Source organism: Artemia sp. Qi Xiang Cuo, chromosome 6 (assembly GCF_049724085.1).
Source record: "Artemia sp. Qi Xiang Cuo chromosome 6, ASM4972408v1, whole genome shotgun sequence".
NCBI classification, from domain to species: domain Eukaryota; kingdom Metazoa; phylum Arthropoda; class Branchiopoda; order Anostraca; family Artemiidae; genus Artemia; species Artemia sp. Qi Xiang Cuo.
Window position 1 is genome coordinate 79,813,882 of NC_142799.1, and position 21,839 is coordinate 79,835,720.

At 32.5% G+C, this 21,839-nt stretch overlaps 1 protein-coding gene across 1 annotated transcript in view; it reads right to left on the minus strand.

Moving 5' to 3' along the window:
• The window catches only part of eIF3a (eukaryotic translation initiation factor 3 subunit a), a 107,097-nt gene that overhangs the window by 19,018 nt on the left and 66,240 nt on the right, over nt 1–21,839 (minus strand). Inside the window, exons 10-13 of the mRNA XM_089091240.1 lie at nt 15,120–15,364; nt 12,014–12,318; nt 8,266–8,437; nt 5,209–5,381 (exon numbers count right to left, since the gene is read on the minus strand). Of these exons, the coding sequence (XP_088947366.1) occupies nt 5,209–5,381; nt 8,266–8,437; nt 12,014–12,318; nt 15,120–15,364 (895 nt within the window). The remainder of the gene's footprint in view (nt 1–5,208; nt 5,382–8,265; nt 8,438–12,013; nt 12,319–15,119; nt 15,365–21,839) is intronic.

Below are 21,839 nucleotides of genomic sequence, written 5' to 3' on the forward strand. Positions count from 1 at the left end.
TTAATCACGAGATACTTGTTTTACCTTTGTATCATTCCCAAAGAAGCGCTTGGTGCGCAAACTTTTCCGGAAGAAATTTCTAAGGTTATGGAATTGTGATTGTATTTATAAGGTTATGGAATTATGGAATTAGTGATTGCCATTATCAACTTCATTTTAGCTAAAGGCCTTAATCATCACCAAATCAAAGAATTTTTATATGAAATGAAGACTGGGTACGCTGATCTTCTGCTTCATGACAAGGTACGTTGGTTATCAAGAGGTAACGTTTAAAAACGTTTCGTGTTTATTTTTTCTTAAATTAAAGCATTTCTCCTTGAGAAGTAAGTTCACTATCCGGAACTAACAAATGATCAGTGCATCTAAAACTTTCATCATGGTAGACGTCTGGTCTCATCTAAATCAGCTTAATCGTAAACTACAAGAGAAAGAACACATAATCCTGTCGAAGACAATTTACTATTGATGAAACCTTTTTTAAAACAATAATTTAAAATATGAGGGAAGCATTTCTCAACAGGTGTCAATAATTTTAAAAAATCAGAGCAACTTTAGCATTTGTCAAAATACTACGATAACCCAGTTGAAGTTTTTTTTTATTTTGAAATTGATATTGGTAGCTTTGAAATACAATTCTTGGATTTAAAAAACAAAGAGATATCGCCCTCTAAATTCGAACGTTTTTGTGTTGAATTGGAAATATTGCAGAAGAAAAAAATGTGATCTCAAAACACAAGTGGTTTGCTTAGTGTTTTGCTTGTAACCCTTTTCCGTTCAGCATAGAGTAATTTGTTTTATCTATTAGGTTCTGCATATATATATATATATATATATATATATATATATATATATATATATATATATATATATATATATATATATATATATACGAACAATCTTTTTCAAGCATGAACATTATCGAGAGTAAACAGAACTCCTCTTGTTGATGAGAACTTGGAATCATGCCAAAAATTAAAAACAACAACATACAAACCTGACTTACTCAAACTTTCCAGGGAGATGTAAAGACTTCAAATAATTATTAGTTATGAAAATCAGGTTTATTTAGTGTAATACGTATTTAGCGTAACAAAAGTTTACAACACAAGCAGATCTGGCTCCCATTTTTTTTATGTTCATGTTTGGCTCTTTGGCTAATAAGCTTGCCGACTTCTGGTCTAGGGTATTAAGCTGAAACTTTCAGGGCATTTTAAGCGAGTTGTTTAAGTAGCCAAAAAGCATTATGTACGAACTACTACAACAAAAACTGCTACTACTACTATGGCTACTAATATTACTAGTATTAGCACCGAAGCTAAGATTAATACGGTGAAGCTTTCAGGGAATATTAAGGAGGATGTTGAACTAAATCGAAACACGCTATGTGGATCTGCATACTAATACTACAACTAAGGCTAAAGGTGTTAAGAAGAAATTATCAGGAAATGTTACGGGGTATGTTCCATTAAATGATACAAGCTATGTGCATGCAGGCTTTCAAAGACGTGTCAGAAGTATCTTAAGCCCGGCTTAGAATATTAGATTGAAACTTTCTGGGCGTTTTGAAGGGTGTGTTGAGCTAACATAAATGCAGTATGCGGATACTACTAAATCAAATCGCATTATGCGCATGCATGTATCAAAAGGGTGCTCACAGTAACAAGGGCATGAAGAGGGGATGTTACCTACACCGAAAAGGCACAATGTGAATACTTTTACTGCTTACTACTAATACTACTACTGCCATCACAAATAGCAGGTGAGGGTTGTGTTGATGTTGAAATGAATCAAAACACACTATATAAATGTTATCAAAGGGGTGTGTTAATGAAAACAAAATTCATGTTTTCACTTTCTTAATTTTAATAAATCCGATATTATTAAGACTTTAAGGACTGAACGTCCATATAGATTTATTTATATATATATATATATATAATATATATATATAATGCTAATTTTCACTATATTTGGTTTTGGTACTTAAAGCCATAAAAAAGAACAAAGAGTCTTAGAAATTAAACCTTCAATTTCTGTGGTCTATTAATATCTCTATTAACATGTGATCTATTAATATTCCTATACTACTACTTCTCTGTGTAAGTTACTTATATACTTTCTAGTTTGGAAAAAAACAACAACAAGTAATCAATCAGTAAGAGGAAAAAAATTCAAGATTTTTTTCAATATGAGGATTGTAAAGCAAGTTTTTTATTAATTTTGCGGCAGTCTTTCAAAAGAAAAAAAAAATTTATTCTAACGGAATAAATAGCGCAAAAGAGATACAAAATGAAACTGTCAAACCTTTAACAGAAAACTTCTTATAAATAATATTATAAAATTATAAAGTTGAAAAGTAAACAGGATAAAAAGAAATATCATGAAATTTTTCAAGCTCCCAAAAAATTAAATATAAGACAACAGTGTTGCCCAAGCTCTATAAGAAAACTTCTAAGGAATGATATTAGAAAATGTTAAATTAAACATATGTTTAGGATAAATAAGAAATAAACTGAAATTGCCCAAACTTCAAAAGAAAAATATGCAGGAATATTATTTGAAAAAAAAAATATAATAGGATAAAAAAGAAACAAAATGAAATTGTCTAAGCTCCGAAAGAAAATTTTAGAACTAATATTAGAAAATGGTAAATAAAATTGAATTGGATAATAATAATAAGAGAATGAGTAGGATAAAAAGAAAGAAAGTGAAATTGTCTAAGCTCCAAAAGAAAACTTTTTAGGAATATTAAAAAATGATAAAACAGAAAATGGAATAGTATAACAAAGAAAAGACATGAAATGGTCAAAGCTAAAAAGATAATTCTTAGGGACAATGTTAGAAAAGGGTAAAACGGACAAATTAATAGGATAAAAAAGAAAAAAATGAAACGATCCAAGCTACAAATTTTTTTTTTTAGGAATAATATCACGTCAGACCTGTTTAGAAGGGCTCTAGGCGGTTACCCCCCCCCCCCCGTAATAAATAAGGTTTTCCAAATTTGACAATTTTATGAACTTTGTTTTTTTTCCGTAGGGGGAAGGAATTTTGGTACCTGTGTATTATACGCCACTCACTTAAGTTTACGCTCTATAAAACTACAGAAAAAACCACTTTCTTCGTTAGTTTCTTTCAGCTTAGCAAGAGACAAGACAAAGAGAAGTGATGACGGTCACTGTATATGTGACCGAAATATCTGGTATTTTTGTGAATTTCTATCATCACTGTCTATTAAAAGGATTTTATCCCTATTTGAACTTTTATTTAAAATCAAGTATTTGTCCCTTGGACATGCCAGTTGACTTAATTAAAGCCTTTTTGGACAAAATTGCTGAGCCTTTGTCAAATATTTTCAACCACATCACAAAATTTGGTAAATTCCCAAGTTGCTGTAAACAAGATTTTATAACACCTGTCCCAAAAAAATGCACCAGTCTGACTTTCGCCAACATTCGCCCCATTACACTCACTTCTGTTTTTTCCAAACTTTATGAAGGTGTCCTCTGTGACTGGCTTAAGGATAAAATTTTTCCGCGTATTGACACCCGGCAGTTTGGTAACTTAAAGAAAACTTCCACCACCCATTACCTTGTGCACTTAATGCATACCATCGTAAGTAACCTTGATAAACCAAATGTCTGGCTGAATCTTGTCTTAGTTGATTTCCAAAAAGGTTTTGACCTGGTTGACAACACCACCCTAATTCGTTTACTACTGGTTAACTTTAAATTTGATTCTCTGTTAGTAAATATTGTTGTATTGTTTCTTTCAAATAGATCTCAAGTCGTTAAATACACCAATTTTGTCTATAACTTCCTACCTATATATTATGAAATCCCTCAAGGAGCCTTATTTGGGGCCACTTTTATTTCTAGTCTTCACTAACAATATTGGTAAGGACTTCCCCAAAAGGCGGAAATACGTGAATGACTTGTCGATCCTCGAAGTATGCCACAGGAATATTAAAAGAGATCCCTTGAAATTCTAACCTACATTTCGGATGAAGCTAAGAACCTAAATATGAAAGTAAATTCCACAAAATCAAATATAATGACGATACATTTCTTAAAATCTACTCCTGCCTTCCTTGACCCTATCCCCCCAGATATTTCTGTGTCTTCCTTTAAATTACTTGGGGTTACAATTTCCTCTAATTTAAAGTGGGATATCCACGTGAAAGATATTGTCCGTAGAGCTAATGCGTCCATGTCTCTCACTAAGCTCTTGAATAAATTTAACGTCCTCCATCCCATTCTTTAAGGATTTACACTTCCTTTGTCCGCCCGCATCTTGAATATGCTTGTCCAGTTTGGCATCCTGGCATCTCCCGTGATGAATCAGATAAAATTGAATCTATTCAAAAAAGAGCCCTAAGAATAATTTTTAAAGAAACTTTGGTACCATATTCACTCCTTCTAAAAAAGGCCAAGCTGGTAACTCTTGAGCACAGGAGAGGAAGGTTGTGTCTCCAGTTTGCAAAAGATGCAATAATAAACCCTCACGCAGAAAACATTTCCCCCATTAGATATTCCCCATCCACACACCGCCTGCCACGTACTGTTTCTGAACCCGTCCCTATCTTGTCCCCCATCCGTTGTTTAACCTCCAGATATGAAAAAACCTTTGTCCCCTTCATTACTGATCAAATAAACCACTAGTTGTTTTTTTGTACTGGTGATACCCATGCTTGTGTCCGTTTGATTCTTCCGTTCCCATCCCTTTTTATATAGTCTCTTTTAAACCTTTTTGACACTATTTTTATCTCAATTTTTTTTTTTGGTTTTGTTTTAGTTTGTGCCTTTTTAAATTTCTTACATTTGACACTTTGTTTTTTAGACTAATGAATGGCTTTGCCTTTCTGATATTGTTGCTTTTGGCATTGTTTAGCCAGTTTTTTAGTTGTTGTGCCATTTCTATGTTTTTTTTATTATATGACCCCGAAATGCGAATTCGGCCCTTCGGGGCTTGTGATAGTCATTTTTTGAAATAAATATCTTATCTTACTCGATACCATGGTTATTTTGGGGGAAAACACGGGAGGTGGATGGTTGCCCTTCAATTACATTCAGCCATTAAAACGTCGGCTAAAAATACCCCCTCCCAGTTCTATGGCCATGCTTTTCATACGAATAGGCTGAGGAAAAAAGCAAAAAATAATGCGTGGAAGGCATATGGCTCTTTAATAATGTTTGGCTCTGTTATTCCTACCTCTACCAAAACCTCTTCTCTCCTCACGGGATATTTCTTCCCTGGCTTGTTTTTCTCTTTCCTTCTCTTCAACTTCCTGCTGACGCTTCCTTTGAATTTCAGCCTGTCTATCCAATTCTCGGTTGTGTTTCTCACGCTCTTCTTTTTCTCGCCGAAGTGTTTCTTCATGTTCCCTGATAATTGTAAATAAAATCTTCAGAAAAAAAAACAAGAGAGGGGGGCCTAAACCATTGTTTTGTACATGGGCTCTATGGGGTTAAAAACGCTTTCCCCAAAAGCACTTTCGTTGAGAAATAAAAGCACATGAAATACCAAAAAATAGAGGAGCAGACTACAACTACTTCCATATAGTGAGGGTATTGGGGATAATTTGGCTCCTACTCCTCTATACCTCTACTCCTCTGTAGCGAGTAGTAATATAACTACGGTCTGCAACTTTAAACACAATGTTCTACATTTCAAAAGAAGTAGCTCCAACAATATCAACGCAACGAAATCGAGAATTAGATTAATCTCAGAGCAAGACCGCACACAGAGGGGGGTTTGAACCCCCCCCCCCGAAATGTTAGCTTGACTCGTAAAAACGTAACAAAAATGGATAGAAACACATTTTGTATGCATTTCTTGAGGTTTTTTGTGCCCCCCCCCAAAAAAAAAAAACAATCTTAGAGTAAAACCCCCTCCGAAAAAACATCCTGGGTACGGCCTTGTCTCAGATTCTTTTCATATTTTTCCAGGGGCACAGCGTTTTCATATAATGGTCCTGGCTGCTACAGCCATATCCACGTATAATAAGGAGGGGAGGGGTAAGGGTATTCTAAAAGGATATGCCCGAAGCCAATAGGGAAAATTTAAGCCAAAGTGGGTTTTGTTTTCAGGTGATTTTTTACGGGCCAAAAGACGCCCAAACACGTCTTTAGATCGCCTATTTGTGTGATCAAAACAAGGTGAAAGATAAGGCAGTTGTTTTTTACCTTAGGGTGTATATTTAGTTTCAAGTTCCATTAGCTTTTTGAAGCCTTGATCGCAGCGATGTATTTAACATGAACTTCCAATTCAATTACTTAATGTGAATTCCAAACTGATTTGAAGCGTCTTAATAAGAGAGGCAGTAAAGAAAAACACGTTACTACTACGAAGGCCGTGGTGACTCATAACAGACAGATAGTAATAAGTAATAAGGATGTAATAAGGTAATAAGGATAGTAATAAGGATGGCTAAAAATAATTATTTTGTAAGAGGACCTTAGATTATTTTCCTCGGGACGGGGGAGGGCGAACAAATTAACTATAAACAATGTACCGTTCCACGAAGACATATTCAGATTTGCATATAAATTAGTGTGCATCCTAACATCTCTTTAGAGAAGCCCTCGCACCCTCCTTAGGGGAAAATAGCCAAAAACATCAAAGGTCTTACCAAAAAGACAAGGCCCCAAAATGTTCGACTCGTAAAAACGTAACAAAAATGGAAATAAACAAATTTTGTATGCGTTTTTTGAGTGTTTTTTTCTGTGACACCCCCCCCCCAATTTTTTTTAGTAAAACCCCCTCCGAAAAAAAATCCTGGGTACGGCCTTGCAAAAAGGTATTAAAAAGGTGTCACAACTTACTACACCTAAAAACAAAGAAGGAGGACGATTCAGATTTTGAAGATCTGTAAAAAATAGCTCATTAAGCAAGATTTTAAATAGAAATAAATAATAGTAAATGAAAAAAAAATAAGAAAAATAAAAGATTCTGAAATAAAAATATTCCTTACCACTAATTGCAGTAGACGATGTGGGTTTCTCCAGCCAATCAAGCCTTACCATTGTCAGTATGGATATATACGTACACAGTGCAGGTACATAATTAGTATATATAAAACATAAAATTTAGTGTAAAATTAAAATATAAATATAAAAAGTATATATATATATATATATATATATATATATATATATATATATATATATATATATATATATATATATATATATATATATATATATATATTTATATATATATATATATATATATATATATATATATATATATATATATATATATATATATATATATATATATATATATATATATATATATATATATATATATATATATATATATATATATATATATATATATATATATATATATATATATATATATATATATATACATATATATATATATACATACGTATATATATATATATATATATATATATATATATATATATATATATATATATATATATATATATATATATATATATATATATATATATACGTATATACGTATATATATATATATATATATATATATATATATATATATATATATATATATATATATATATATATATATATATATATATATACATATATATGTATATATATACGTATATATATGTATATATACGTATATATATATATATATATATATATATATATATACGAATATATATATACATATATACGAATATATATATACATATATATATATATATACGTATATATATATATATATATATATATATATATATATATATATATATATATATATATATATATATATATATATATATATATATATATATATATATATATACGTACATATATATATATATATACATACATATATATATATATATATACGAGAATGCAGCAACAAGCGACATTTTCTAAGACTGGTGAAGAAATATCTTATGACATGCTAAGCATTTTGTTCATTAAGGTTTTCTTTTTCGTTCTTGTAAAATTTAGTTAGAAAATGGCTGTGTATTTTCGTTGGCAATATTTTCAGCGCTAAAGTATGCCACCAGGCATGTGCGCTGTTTTTGTGACATTTATTTATGTACGTGTTATAAATAAAAATATTCTACTACTACTACTATATATATATATGTGTATATATATATATATATATATATATACATATATATATATATATATATATATAATAATAAAAATAAATACAAAAAATTTAAAAATATAAAAATTTATTATAAAAAAATGATTAATATTGTTATATAAAAATAAATAACAATTAGCATGTAAAATTAAAACTTACTTCTTTTGTTTTTCCTTAATCATCCGTTCCTCCTCCTCTTTTTGTCGAGTAATTGCTTCTTCTCGTTCTCTTCGCAAGATTTCACGACGTTGCTGGCGAATTTCATTGCGTTTCTCAGCCAATCTGATCTCACGCTGTTCAGCAAATTTAATCTTCCAGGCTTCCAATTTCCCTAAAAGTACAAAAACAGTACAATTTAACAAGATTCTGACAGGGGTTAAATCCGCGTACTCAAATGACAAAAAAAATCCTCCTGGTGACAAGGAAAGTGGAGGCTTTTGAGGAGGAGAAAGTGGGGATGAGAGGAAAGTTCGGTTCACTTCTGTTTTAAATCAGAGTAAAAACAAAATTTCTCGGATCGAGCAAATTATGGATTTTAACTTCTTGGATCTTCAAATGTTCCTGACAAAATTTAAGGGAAATCTTTACTTTTCTTTTTTAAGTTTACTTTTTAACTTAACTTTTACCTTAGCTTTAAATTTACTTTTCCTATAAAAACTTCACAAATGTCACTTCCAAGCAGACGTACCAAACAAAACTCCTAGTGACTCCATTTGGCTATGCTAGCGTCTTGCAACCTATTCCATGAAACAAAGTAATTTTTCCAAGTTTTACAAGAAGTTTTCGAAAAGCCAAATTTTGATTGACTATTTAGCTGTCAAACTCGCAGATAATTTTATTAACAATTTACGGTCTAAAAAGAACATCATTTTTTCAGATTTGGCAATAAATTAAAGCAATTATTTGACAAAAAACATGAAATTACAATTGAAAGATATCCAAAAGATAACTCAAAGATAAGTCGAGAACTAAAACATAAATTCTTTAATTTTTCATAATCATTGTCAAATCCTGGGGAAAAAAACTATTGAAATATAGATTTTTTTTTTCTCAATAGGTATATGAGGCAATTATATTGGCAACAATATATAAACAATAACACGTTTGAAAATGATGAATTTAAAATGGGTGAGCTTAGCACCATAATCCTTCGCTATTTGTATCAGAGTAACTTTTTTCAAACTTCTTTTCCGAGCAATTTTAAAATTTATGAAGTGTAACGAAGCAAACAAATTGAAAATGATAGCGATGATGATTGGGTTTTGGATTTTCACATGGATAAGGTCATCAATATCTACCATACTTTTGAACATCAAAACTATGGACTGCATAAATCGTTGGAAGAAAAAGAAGTTTTTGTCCCACCCCCAGAACAATTAAAAGAAACAAAGGTGGCCGTCAATGCCTTCCATACCTTTGAAAATCAAAAACCCGGAATAGATAAATCGTTGGAAGAAAAAGAAGTTTTTGTCCCACCTGAACAAATGAGAGAAACTAAGGTTCGACGATATGTCTTTCATAATGACAAAAGACAAGCCGAGGCAAAAGTCAAAGGTCCCATAAAAAATATGTTATTTTACAAAGGCCCAACTTCTAATTTAAGGTCCCTTTGATGTCATGACATCAAGAAAAGGCTCAAATTGCCTGCGTTTAGAAGACAAGCGACAGTGAGAATCTATATATAGAAGCCTGTTGCGGGCCGAATACCGGGGCCCCGGTATTCGGGTACCTGGAGCCCGGCGGCCTCCCGGTACTTTTATTTGTATCGTAATGAATAAAGCATACTTTTTAATATCTGTTTAGGTTATCTACATAACAGTGTTCCAGCCTGCACAACACTTCACGTAAACTTTTTCTGAGGGGAACGGGGGGGGGGGAACTGGATATTGAAAAAAATCCTATTTCTTGAAAGGCATTTATATGACCTGAAAGACATTTTTATTTTATTTTTTTTCACCTTTTCCGATTTTTTTCATATTTAGAATGAAGCCAGTGAAAAATTACAAAATTATGCTAATACTTCGGTCAAGACCTCCGCTTGACTGTCCTTAGTGCAGAATAATACCAATAAAAATAAAAAAACCAAACCTTAAGAAAACACAAAACGAAAATAATATGATCCTTTCAGACCATTATCGTTGTTATTTAGAGTGTAATACCGATACTTTTATCGGTATTATTTTGCGCTGAGGACGGTCAAGCGGAGGTCTTTACCGAAATATTTGCATTTTTTTTTTATTTTTTCACTAACTGTTGTCCTCGTTCTCTTTTCTTCGCGATTTTTGTTTTGTTTTGTCAGAATTTTTGATGTTATTTTCTATTGTCTTTCAACTTTTTAGTCTATTTTTTTCCGTTTTACGTTGACAAAGGATTTAAAGAATGCGAAATATTCAGGCGTCCTTTAGTTTATTTTTTACAAGAAAAATCTAAAGAAATTGGACCTTCCTGCGAGGGGTTAAAGAGTGAAGCTTAGAATAGGCTGTGGTAGAAAAAGCTTGCTTAGATGTGTTGGCCTCAGGCAGCCTGTTGTTGCAGCAAGCTGATAATAACAGAAAATTCCATGGGATTTTCCCTCTTAACTCGGAACGTCTTTCATATCTGACATAACTGAGGTGTAATTTCTCGCTGGAGTTTAGGCGAACAACTAGAGCAGGATTTAATTTGAGGCATATTGGTCCAAAGGTGTGGAATTCTATTCCCCTGGATATTAGAGAGTGCGCTGATTACCAGCAGTTTCGAAGAAGGGCGGGGAAGTTTATCTCTGATGGTTGACTTTGGTTTTATTTACCTTGTTTGTATTTGGGCAGTTGTCCCACAAACTTGTTGGTTTTTTTTTTGTTTTTTTTCATTTATTTTGCTAACGGTGTTTAATAATTTGTTGTAATTTTTAATGCACTCAATTATGCCACCAGGCATGTGCGCAGGTGTATTTTGTGGCCACTTAATACATAAATAGATATATTTTGTATTTTGTGGCCACTTAAAATATATAAATATATATATTTCATAAATAAAATATCTGTATCTGTATCTGTACTAGTATTTATATCTACATGTAATTTTATCTGTATGAAACATGTAATCTAGATGTAATTTATACTTTTATCTATAAATGAAATATAAATTGCTTATAAATGGATTTATTTATGATGATTATTTAATATAACTCAAGTTACAAATCAGAAACTATAAAATAAAAAATATTTTTTAATTTACGGAATTAACTTCTTTTGAAAGCATTTCATTCTCAGCTCTCTGATAGTAGTATAAGCTGAATTGAATTTCAGTTTTAGGACGAATTTCCTTTTTGCAGTACTGCATTAATAACTCTTAATTTGTTTCATGCCTTTATATTAGCATAGAAAGCAACACAAATTTTAAAAAATAAAATGAAAATATAAAAAAATCTAGAAAAAAAATAAAATAAAACTATACATTAAATACCAGGGATATAAAATGGCAAAAATTAGATATGAACAATAAAAAATATACCCCTCGCTTGCTATATTACTTTAAACAAAATACAAGTTGTGAATAGTATGTCAATGCTTAATTAAAACATATAACAATATTTCATTTTAAACCTGACTAATTTAACTATATTTCAAATTCACTTGAAGGCATAACAACCTTCTTTATTCACATAATATTTTATTGGAACTACTGTGATAATAGATATAATAAAAACCAAGAGATACAGGAGAGACAGAGCGCGAGGGGGTCTGGCCTTAGCATTCCTCACGTCGCCGTTTTATCATCATGTGTTGGTGTTTTTTTTTTTTATCTTTCTTGGAAACCCAACTATGTATTTCCCCCTCTCTCTCTCTCCTCTCTCTATTTATCTCTCTACAAATATAAAAAAAGAGATCGAGAGACCATGAGAGTAGGGGGGTGGAGGGGTTCTAACCTTGATATTCCTCGCGTCGCCGTTTTATCATCATGTCCAAGAACACGTTCTTATCATCCTTCATTCTCAGAAGACGATCTTTATTTGCAACAGCAATTTTCCTTTCTTCAATAATGTGAGCGACCCTTTCCTTTTCCTCTTTCTGGAATTCTTCCTTTTCATTTACTTGACGTGCCTCAAGCTCCTTTTGAAGAAGTGGTATCTCTTCTTGGCGTTTGGCACGTTCCAGATGATCAAACTTCTTTTCTTGGGATTTTAAACGATTAGCAGTCTCTCGACGCTCTTTTTCTAATTCTTCAAGTTGCCTGAAATACACAAAAATAATGGCTAACTCGGAGGTGAAAATGAGAAAGCACCTGAACTCAACGCAACAGACTATAGATTCTAAAAAAAAAAAAAAAAAAAAAAAAAAAAAAAAAAAAAAAAAAACTGTATCGGGACACTGAATCTACTTAATGCATTGTGCCTCAAAATCTTTGTCTAGACTAGTATAAAACGAGTACGAGTCAAAATTATTTATTCCAAAAATTATCCCAAAATTATTATATTTGAGAAGAGCATTAGATAGTGAATTATATGGTATATTTTTTTTTGCAATTTGACTTTTATGTTATTCAGTAAAAGACAAAATGAAAGCACTTTTTTATGTTGAAGGACAAAAAAATCAGACGATTTGAGGCCTGTTTCTTCCATTCTAAATATTCAAAACCATTTTCAGTTAATTCCCGCAGAGAGCATTGTTGAGCAACAATAACATATTATTGATAAGCGCTGTTTACTCAAAACATAAAAGTGACAAAACAAAAAAGGTGCACAAAAGAGGAGCAGAAGAATTCTTGAGTAGCCTGCAGAAAATATAAGACTAATTTATGAAGCTCTAAATAGTCTGAAAAATTTACTTTGGAATTCCATTTAACAAATTTTCAAATTTGCTTCCTGTTTCAATTCCCCCAGCTTCCTCATCTTAACATGCCTGGAGATGGCCAATCCCTCAGTTATACTCTAAGTTAGTTGGCTTGGTTTTTCAAATTTAAAGTATGAATCAAGTCCTGATGAGAGATAAATATATAAAAAGAAAGACAAAAACAACTTTTTTGGCTATTTTTTTCTGTCTTTTATTAAACAGTAAAAGACCAAATTTCAGCACTTCTTTTTAATGTCGAAGGACGAAATAAAAATCCGACGATTTGAGGCCTGTTTCTTCCGTTCCAAAACCCATCGAAACGCATTACGATTTAACTAACAATAGCATTTCCCATGCAATGACCTTTCCATATAGAATAATTACTACTGCTACAATTGACTCCATACATCAAGATATTGTCAGGCCCGTTCTCGATTCAGAGATGTCAACTTAATTGTCCCTTTGGTCAATGAATACAGTTTTGTTCTTTGCCATCAAGTTATCTTTGCCAGGAGGTTTGATATAGTAAAATGTCACTTTGCGAGCCTAATTAATTGTTAAGAAAAACTCTTTATATTTAATGTAAAATATTTAATATACATAATAATATATAATAATAATAATTATAATATAATACAATTATTATTATATAGATATAATAATAATAATAATATGAATCCTGTGATGGCAAAGAGTTTAATCAAGGCAGTTAGCACAAGAAAAAAGTTCCAAAACTGTCAAATTACTCAATGATGCTTCTTTTGAGCTAATTTTTTAGGTTTTTCATGCCTAATTTATTTAGGCAAACTAGAATATTCTTAGAAAATTTTTCTTCATTCTCCAACAAAACAATGAGCCATTCATCCTATGACCCTCTAGAGTTAAAAAATCGAAAATAAAAAGTAAATAGATATAATATTTTAAAACAAAGCAATGTAGACAAAAACAACAATATTTAAATAAAAAAGAAATCCGAATTTTTTTACTTCAAGCTAAATTAAAAACAGCATAAAAAGAAAGAAAAACTAAAAATAAATAAAACTCGTATCTTAATAAATTCCCAAATCGCCGTGCAAATAGCACGAATATGCACAACAGAATGATAAATTAGCGTGTCTTTGTATCAGACCGTAACTCCAACTGTACCAGAAACAACCTAATTTGCCATTCTGTTGTGCATCTTTGTGATATTTCCATGGTGATTTTGGAAGTTATTAAGATGTGAATTTTATTTTTTGTCTTTTTTTTCTTTAGGTTGTGTTGAATTTACCTTGAATTAATTTTTTTTATAAAGGTTTATGGACGGGAAGTCGGAATATTTGGATTCCTTTATTATTTGAAGCTTCTTATTTTTTTTGTCCACTTCTTTGTTTTAAAATATACTACTACTACTAACAACTCATCGCAGCACCAAACCGCCTGAGGCCAACACAGCTACGCACGCTCCTCCTCCACCCCAATCGATTCAAAGCCTCCCTTTTTACACCCGCCCACGAAGTTCCCATTTCCTTTAAATCTTTCTTTATGATGTCCTCCCACCCCAGACGGGGACGACCTGCTTTCCGTTTAGCCCTAGATGGTTGGCCGAAAAGAACAATCTTCGGCAATCTGTCATCCTTCATCCGCACAACATGCCCTAACCACCTCAACCTTTCTTTCACTATAGACCTAGAAAGCGGTATATAATACCTGTTTTCTCTATATTTTCATTTTTTAAATTCTGTATATGAAAAGGCAGTGTGACCAAAGAAATTATTCCAAAATATTTATTTTTAATTAGAAGTTTCCCAAAAGATTCCATAGAAAGAGTTAACTTGAATAAATCAACCGGGATAACATTATAGATACAAGGTACACATCGTGAAGGTATTCATTGAGACGTGCTATCTTCATATTATTTACCCTAAAGTATTTATTAATATAAAAATCTTGAGAAAATTCATACTTAAAAAAAGAAAAAAAATTGATATCATGGTGTCTTCCCTCGGCCAGGAATACCACACGTAATGGGGGCACATCATCTGACTCTTTCCGTATTTTTTCCAACATTCCTCAAGGTACTCCTTTGAAGCTAACTAGACTTTTGGCTTATCTTAGAGGGAGTACCACTAACTCTCTCTACAAACCAAACAATAGGTCCGACGGTACGACCATTCGGCCACAGCAGTAAGAAGCCAAAAAGGGGCTAACTTATGTACATACCTTGCCATCAGAGTCTCAGGATCCATACTTTCCATCTCAGAGCCAAGTCTTTGAGCCACTTTTTGTCCATGGGCAGACTGGGTCAACTGAGCTATCTTATCCTTAATTTGTTTGGCATTTATAGCCTTGAGTTCATCTTCTTGGCGTTTCTTTTCCCTTTCTTGTCGTTCTAGATCCAGACGTTTTTGTTCAGCGAGATGTTGGTTGCGAGCTGCTTCTTCCTGTTTTTTCTGTTCTTCCAATTCCTAGATAAGAGATTGAAAGTTTTATAGCAAATTTAAAGACGATTGTAAAAAAAACTTTTATATTATATTCCCAGTACTATTAACAACTCATCTTAACACAAAGCCACCCAAGAATAACGAAGCTGGAACCACTTCTCCCCCGTGTCACTTTATTCAGAGCTTCCAATGCAAGCATTACTTAAAATGGCTCTGTCCCCGCAAGTATTAAATAGACAGTCCAACCATCTAAGGAATGTTGATTGATCGTAGAATCATTATTAACTATAGTAAGTCCTCTGTGCTAACGATCATTTGAAATGTGCATTGTTTTATGGTATAGTACAGTTACTATAGTAAGTCCTCTGTGCTAACGATCATTTGAAATGTGCATTGTTTTATGGTATATTACAGTTTCTATAGTAAGTCCTCTGTGCTAACGATCATTTGAAATGTGCATTGTTTTATGATATAGTACAGTTACTATAGTAAGTCCTCTGTGCTAACGATCATTTGAAATGTGCATTGTTTTATGGTATAGTACAGTTACTATATTAAGTCCTCTGTGCTAACGATCATTTGACATGTGAACTGTTTTATGGTAGTGTTCATTTACGACTGTAAGTGCTCTCTGCTACCGATATTTTGCTATGTGCATTATTTTATGGCATAACAGAGTTGCTATAGTAATTCCTCTCTGCTAACGATAATTAGACTTGAGAAGAGTTTTCTGTTCTAGTACAGTTAATATAGTCAATCCTCTGTGCTAACGATCATTTGAAATGTGCATTGTTTTATATGGTCATAGTAGCAAGTCTACGCTATAGTAAGTCCTCTGTGCTAACGATCATTTGAAATGTGCATTGTTTTATGTTATAGTACAGTTACTACAGTAAGTCCTCTGTGCTAACGATAATTTGAAATGTGCATTGTTTTATGTTATACTACAGTTACTACAGTAAGTCCTCTGTGCTAACGATAATTTGACATGTGCATTGTTTTATGGCATAGTACAGTTACTACAGTAAGTCCTCTGTGCTAACGATAATTTGAAATGTGCATTGTTTTATGGTATAGTACAGTTACTACAGTAAGTCCTCTGTGCTAACGATAATTTGAAATGTGCATTGTTTTCTGTTATAGTACAGTTTCTACAGTAAGTCCTCTGTGCTAACGATAAATTGAAATGAGCAGTGTTTTATGTTCTAGTACAGTTACTATAGTAAGTCCTCTGTGCTAACGATAATTTGAAATGTGCATTGTTTTATGTTATAGTACAGTTACTATAGTAAGTCCTCTGTGCTAACGATCATTTGAAATGTGCATTGTTTTGTATGGTATAGTACAAAGTTACTACTAGTAAGTCCTCTGTGCTAACGATAATTTGAAATGTGCATTGTTTTATGATATAGTACAGTTACTATAGTAAGTCCTCTCTTCTAACGATCATTTGAAATGTGCATTGTTTTATGTTATAGTTCAGTTACTATAGTAAGTCCTCTGTTCTAAAGATCATTTGAAATGTGAATTGTTTTATGGTCTAGTAGAGTTACTATAGTAAGTCCTCTGTGCTAACGATCATTTGAAATGTGCATTGTTTTATGGTATAGTACAGTTACTATAGTAAGTCCTCTGTGCTAACGATCATTTGAAATGTGCATTGTTTTATGATATAGTACAGTTACTATAATAAGTCCTCTGTGCTAACGATCATTTGAAATGTGCATTGTTTTATGGTATAGTACAGTTACTATAGTAAGTCCTCTGTGCTAACGATCATTTGAAATGTGCATTGTTTTATGATATAGTACAGTTACTATAGTAAGTCCTCTGTGCTAACGATCATTTGAAATGTGCATTGTTTTATGATATAGTACAGTTACTATAGTAAGTCCTCTGTGCTAACGATCATTTGAAATGTGCATTGTTTTATGGTATAGTACAGTTACTATAGTAAGTCCTCTGTGCTAACGATCATTTGAAATGTGCATTGTTTTATGGTATAGTACAGTTACTATAGTAAGTCCTCTGTGCTAACGATCATTTGAAATGTGCATTGTTTTATGTTATAGTACAGTTACTATAGTAAGTCCTCTGTGCTAACGATCATTTGAAATGTGCATTGTTTTATGGTATAGTACAGTTACTATAGTAATTCCTCTCTGCTAACGATCATTTGAAATGTGCATTGTTTTATGGTATAGTACAGTTACTATAGTAAGTCCTCTGTGCTAACGATAATTTGAAATGTGCATTGTTTTATGTTATAGTACAGTTACTATAGTAATTCCTCTCTGCTAACGATAATTTGAAATTTGCATAGTTTTATGGTAGAGTAAAGTTACTATACTAATTCCTCTGTTCTAACGATCATTTGAAATGTTCATTTTTTTATGGTATAGTACAGTTACTATAGTAAGTCTTCTGTGCTAACGATCATTTGAAATGTGCATTGTTTTATGGTATAGTCACTCACGAGGTCGTATACTATGCTGTTTTTTTGTTGTTTTTTTTTCATTTGCCACTTTTCATACCATTTTATAATCTCTCTGTATGGAAAATGATTCTCTTTGTTCTGGATATCAGTAGAGACCAGAAACACGTATAAATTCACCTATATATGCAAATACCAATAACAAGCAGAAATTCACCTAAAAACAGCAGTAATCGTAACAAACCAGTGAAAAAGGAATTATTCTAACAGAAATCGAAAGTTCTGATGCTGTTTTTAAGTAGCTTTGGTGTAATAGAACTATGCCTTTCATTTGACCGAGTTTCGTCTGAGGATTTACGTTAAGCGCAAGAAACGAGTTGTGTTCATTATTCGTTAAATCCGTTTTACCCCGACAATCGTTCTGCATAGAAATAAGTTTTCTGAAATTTATCAGTGGTCGATTCGAGACTGTCAATACCAGAATACAAACGATAATCGAATCAGAGGATTATTAATCGGAAATCTCTCTTTATGTTAATTAATCTCTCTTTATATATCTCTCTTATTATCTATTATCTTGATATCTATTAATCTCTCTTTATATATATATAAAAAAAATTGCTCCGGTAAATTTGAGCCATAGCTTCCCCACGTGACGCAAAAATATCAGCGATACATGTACCACTTGATTTGCAAACGATCCTATAAATCTACATAGAAACTTTAAAAGCAACCGAATTATCCTACCTTCAACGACCCCATCCGGGATCTAAAGGTTAGCCCTTTGAAACTAAACATGATTTTTTCTTTAAAATGTTATAAGGTGACGCGGAGATATATTTGTCCCTAAACATACATGTAGATCATAGAAAATTAATCATTATGACAGACCGCTTACTCCGTGAGACTATAGTCTATGTTTCTTAGGAGGTGGGGGCAGTAAAGGCTTCTAAAATTTTATTTTTAGGACCACAGTTCCAAGTTTTCAATGGCAGGTGCTTTAGCTAATTATGAAAAGGGGAAGAAGAATTTAGCCCCTGACTTTATTTAATTGGAGTATGGATTAATGCAGTAAGGATGCTGGAGCGGAAGGAGATATAGGTATCTGAATCTGCAAAAACAGCATTTTAAAAAGAAACGTTAATTCTTAGATATCGAATCACTATGATAAAATCTTACCTCAAGTATAAGGAGTGAAACTGATGGGGTATAAATCTACCACTGATCGAGAAAAATTCCATTTTATTTCTAAACGCTAAAACACCCAAACGAGCCCTTTTTCTCAACCATAGTTATAGTACAGTCAAGTTTTGTTATAGAGCTTGAAGGAATTATAGCCGCTTATATTCAGGACGAACCAGAATATAAAGTAGCAAGCAAACATATTTTTTAAAATAAAAGTTAAGAGTAGCATCAAAAACTAAAACGAACAGAAATTACCCTGAATATAAGGGCGGCTTATACCCCTTTTCCGCAGTCCTTCAAACATGCTCAAAACAAAACCAATGACAAACAGCTTAATATTTTCTTTAACTACAATGCCTGACGCAGTGTAATTTTAGAATTCAAATTTATTTAAAAGCATTGGTGAATAAAATACTAATTGGCTGATTTAATGACTAATTGGCCGAATTTGCCGCACCTTAATTGCTTTCAGTAAAGCACCCGTCAAGCCAGGTCGTAGAGGGTGAGATGTTCAGGAGACGGCAGCCCCCCATGTCGACAGGATAACTTCTGCTCGTGTTAAGTTTTATTGTTACTCTCTACTTTCATTTTAATTAAATTATTTTTCTTTTGTAACTTCCAAAACTATCACAATGCAGTTGTTTCCACTTAAAAAATAATGCTGAGCTCAACCAAAGAGTACGGCTATTCTTGGGTAATATTGCTGAGCTCAACCAAAATAATGCTGAGCTCGACCAAATAGTACGGTTGAGCAAAAATTTCTACGAAATAATATATGGTTCAACAAAAGTATAATGCTGAGCTCAACCAAAGAGTGTGGCTATTCTTTGGTAATATTGCTGAGCTCAACCCAAATAATGGCTCAGTCAAATAGCTCAACCAAACAGCTCGGTTGAGCAAAAATGTCAACAAAATAATATATATTTTAGCAAAAAATAATTCTAAGCTCAACCAAAGAGTACGGCTACTCGTTGGTAATATATAGGACCTAGTCCTACAAGGACTAGGTTCAAGGAAAATATGCTTATCAACCTAAGTCCTTACTTGCTTTACACACTTTCCCGGTGCATTTCAGCATTAAGATTTATGCTCACTATGCATATTTTTGACCGTTTTTAAATAAACCGTGTACTGTCTTCAATTTTAGACTAAAGATGACAATTTTGGCATTATTCGATAGCTGAGACTTTGATTTATGAATTCACCGAATTATATTTTGAAATATGATTCAAATTTTATTTTAGACAGTAAAATCCTTTTTAAAAACAGAGGATTTTGCGACTAATCTGAAGCTACTATTGTGACCGAATAGACAACGTATTTGTATCATATTGTTCATTAGCTTCAGATATATGTAATCACCGTGCCAGATTTGTTATATTACTTAGACGTTTCTGTAGAACATAACGCAAACTTGCAAGAAAATGCAAAAATTGCTAAATTGTTAGCATTGTGTTATTGTTATTGTGTTATCTCGTGTTATTGGTGCTAAAACTAAGATATGAGCTATGAATAAAACTCTTCTCAACGAGTAAATTGTTAGTTAGTTTGAAGAATAGTTGGAGACAAAGTGTTGCAATCTTTTCTAACCAGTTTCTTGCAATCTTTTCTAACCAGTTTCAAAGTGTTGCAATCTTTTCTAACCAGTTTCTTGCCATCTTAGGTTTCTGCTTCTCAAATATGAGTTTGACGCTAAAATCAAGAAAAACCACATATCATTCGCAAGGGCGTATCCAGGATTGTTTTTTGGGGGCGGGAGTTTTTTTCTTTTTTTGGGGGGGAGGGGGGTACAAGAAAACTTCAAAAATGAGTTTATAACATTTTTGGTACGTTTATACAAGTAAGACAAAATTTTCGGGGAGGGGGTGGGTCAAACCCGGCAACTCCTCCCACTTGGATACAGTTCTGCTCATTCATAAAATTTGTTGTTTTTTTTTGTCGACAAGCGTGACCTTGAGGGGACGCTGGCATAAAATATCCAATATCGCCTATGCTTAGCTCCTTACGAAGTAAACCAGTTTTTACGGAACAAACGTGATTTTGTATTTTCGAAAATGATTTGAAATTAAAAAAATATATATACCTCTGAAGTACCTGCGGTCAACCTCTCTTTACCACATTGTTTGAGGTCTGTACTTCTACATCTGTATAATTTTTAAAAGAAATGTTCAGGTTCTGGTGGTCTGCTATGGATATAAATGAAATTTTTTATTTTACAACAAATGTTTTGTTTTGTTTTGCAATAAGAAAGCTATCACCTCACAAAAAGCTAGTCAACAATGCGCTACAAACTTAACCGACGGGGAAAACAACCTAGAGATTATTGACTTTAAAAGAAGCATAAGAGAAAAAAGAGTTTAATTTAAATAAAGTAGTGGAAGAAGCTTAATTCAGTTTAAACCCGTCTTTTCTCTCATTATTTTTTTTTTTTGTTACGTTTTTTGATCACCCTACAGATGGCTAGCAAACCCGAGTAAACTATATTGTGCAAGCATCCTTGAAGGGAAAAAAACTGGTAATTTGACTATAAAACAAGCATTTTAGGTTTACAGGTAAACCTGAAAAAAAAATACCGGGTACCAAAAACTCCTCAGCCGTTATTTCTTTCTTTCTTCAACCTCATTTCAAAATATTGTCAGAAAGCCGTCGGCTCAATACATCGCAGTAAAATGTCCGTATACCGTAGTGTAAAAAAGAATGAATTACATTGGTTGGCTTTGGTCCGCCCTATATTTTGCTTTTGACCAATAAACCACGCCGATTGAAACATATAGGAAATTATAAGAGTTGCAAAAAGCACCACCATAACGGAATAATTTGGATGGAGCCGATCAAATTGACTCCTAACGTAAACGTTAAGTAACTTCCAAACTTTAATCT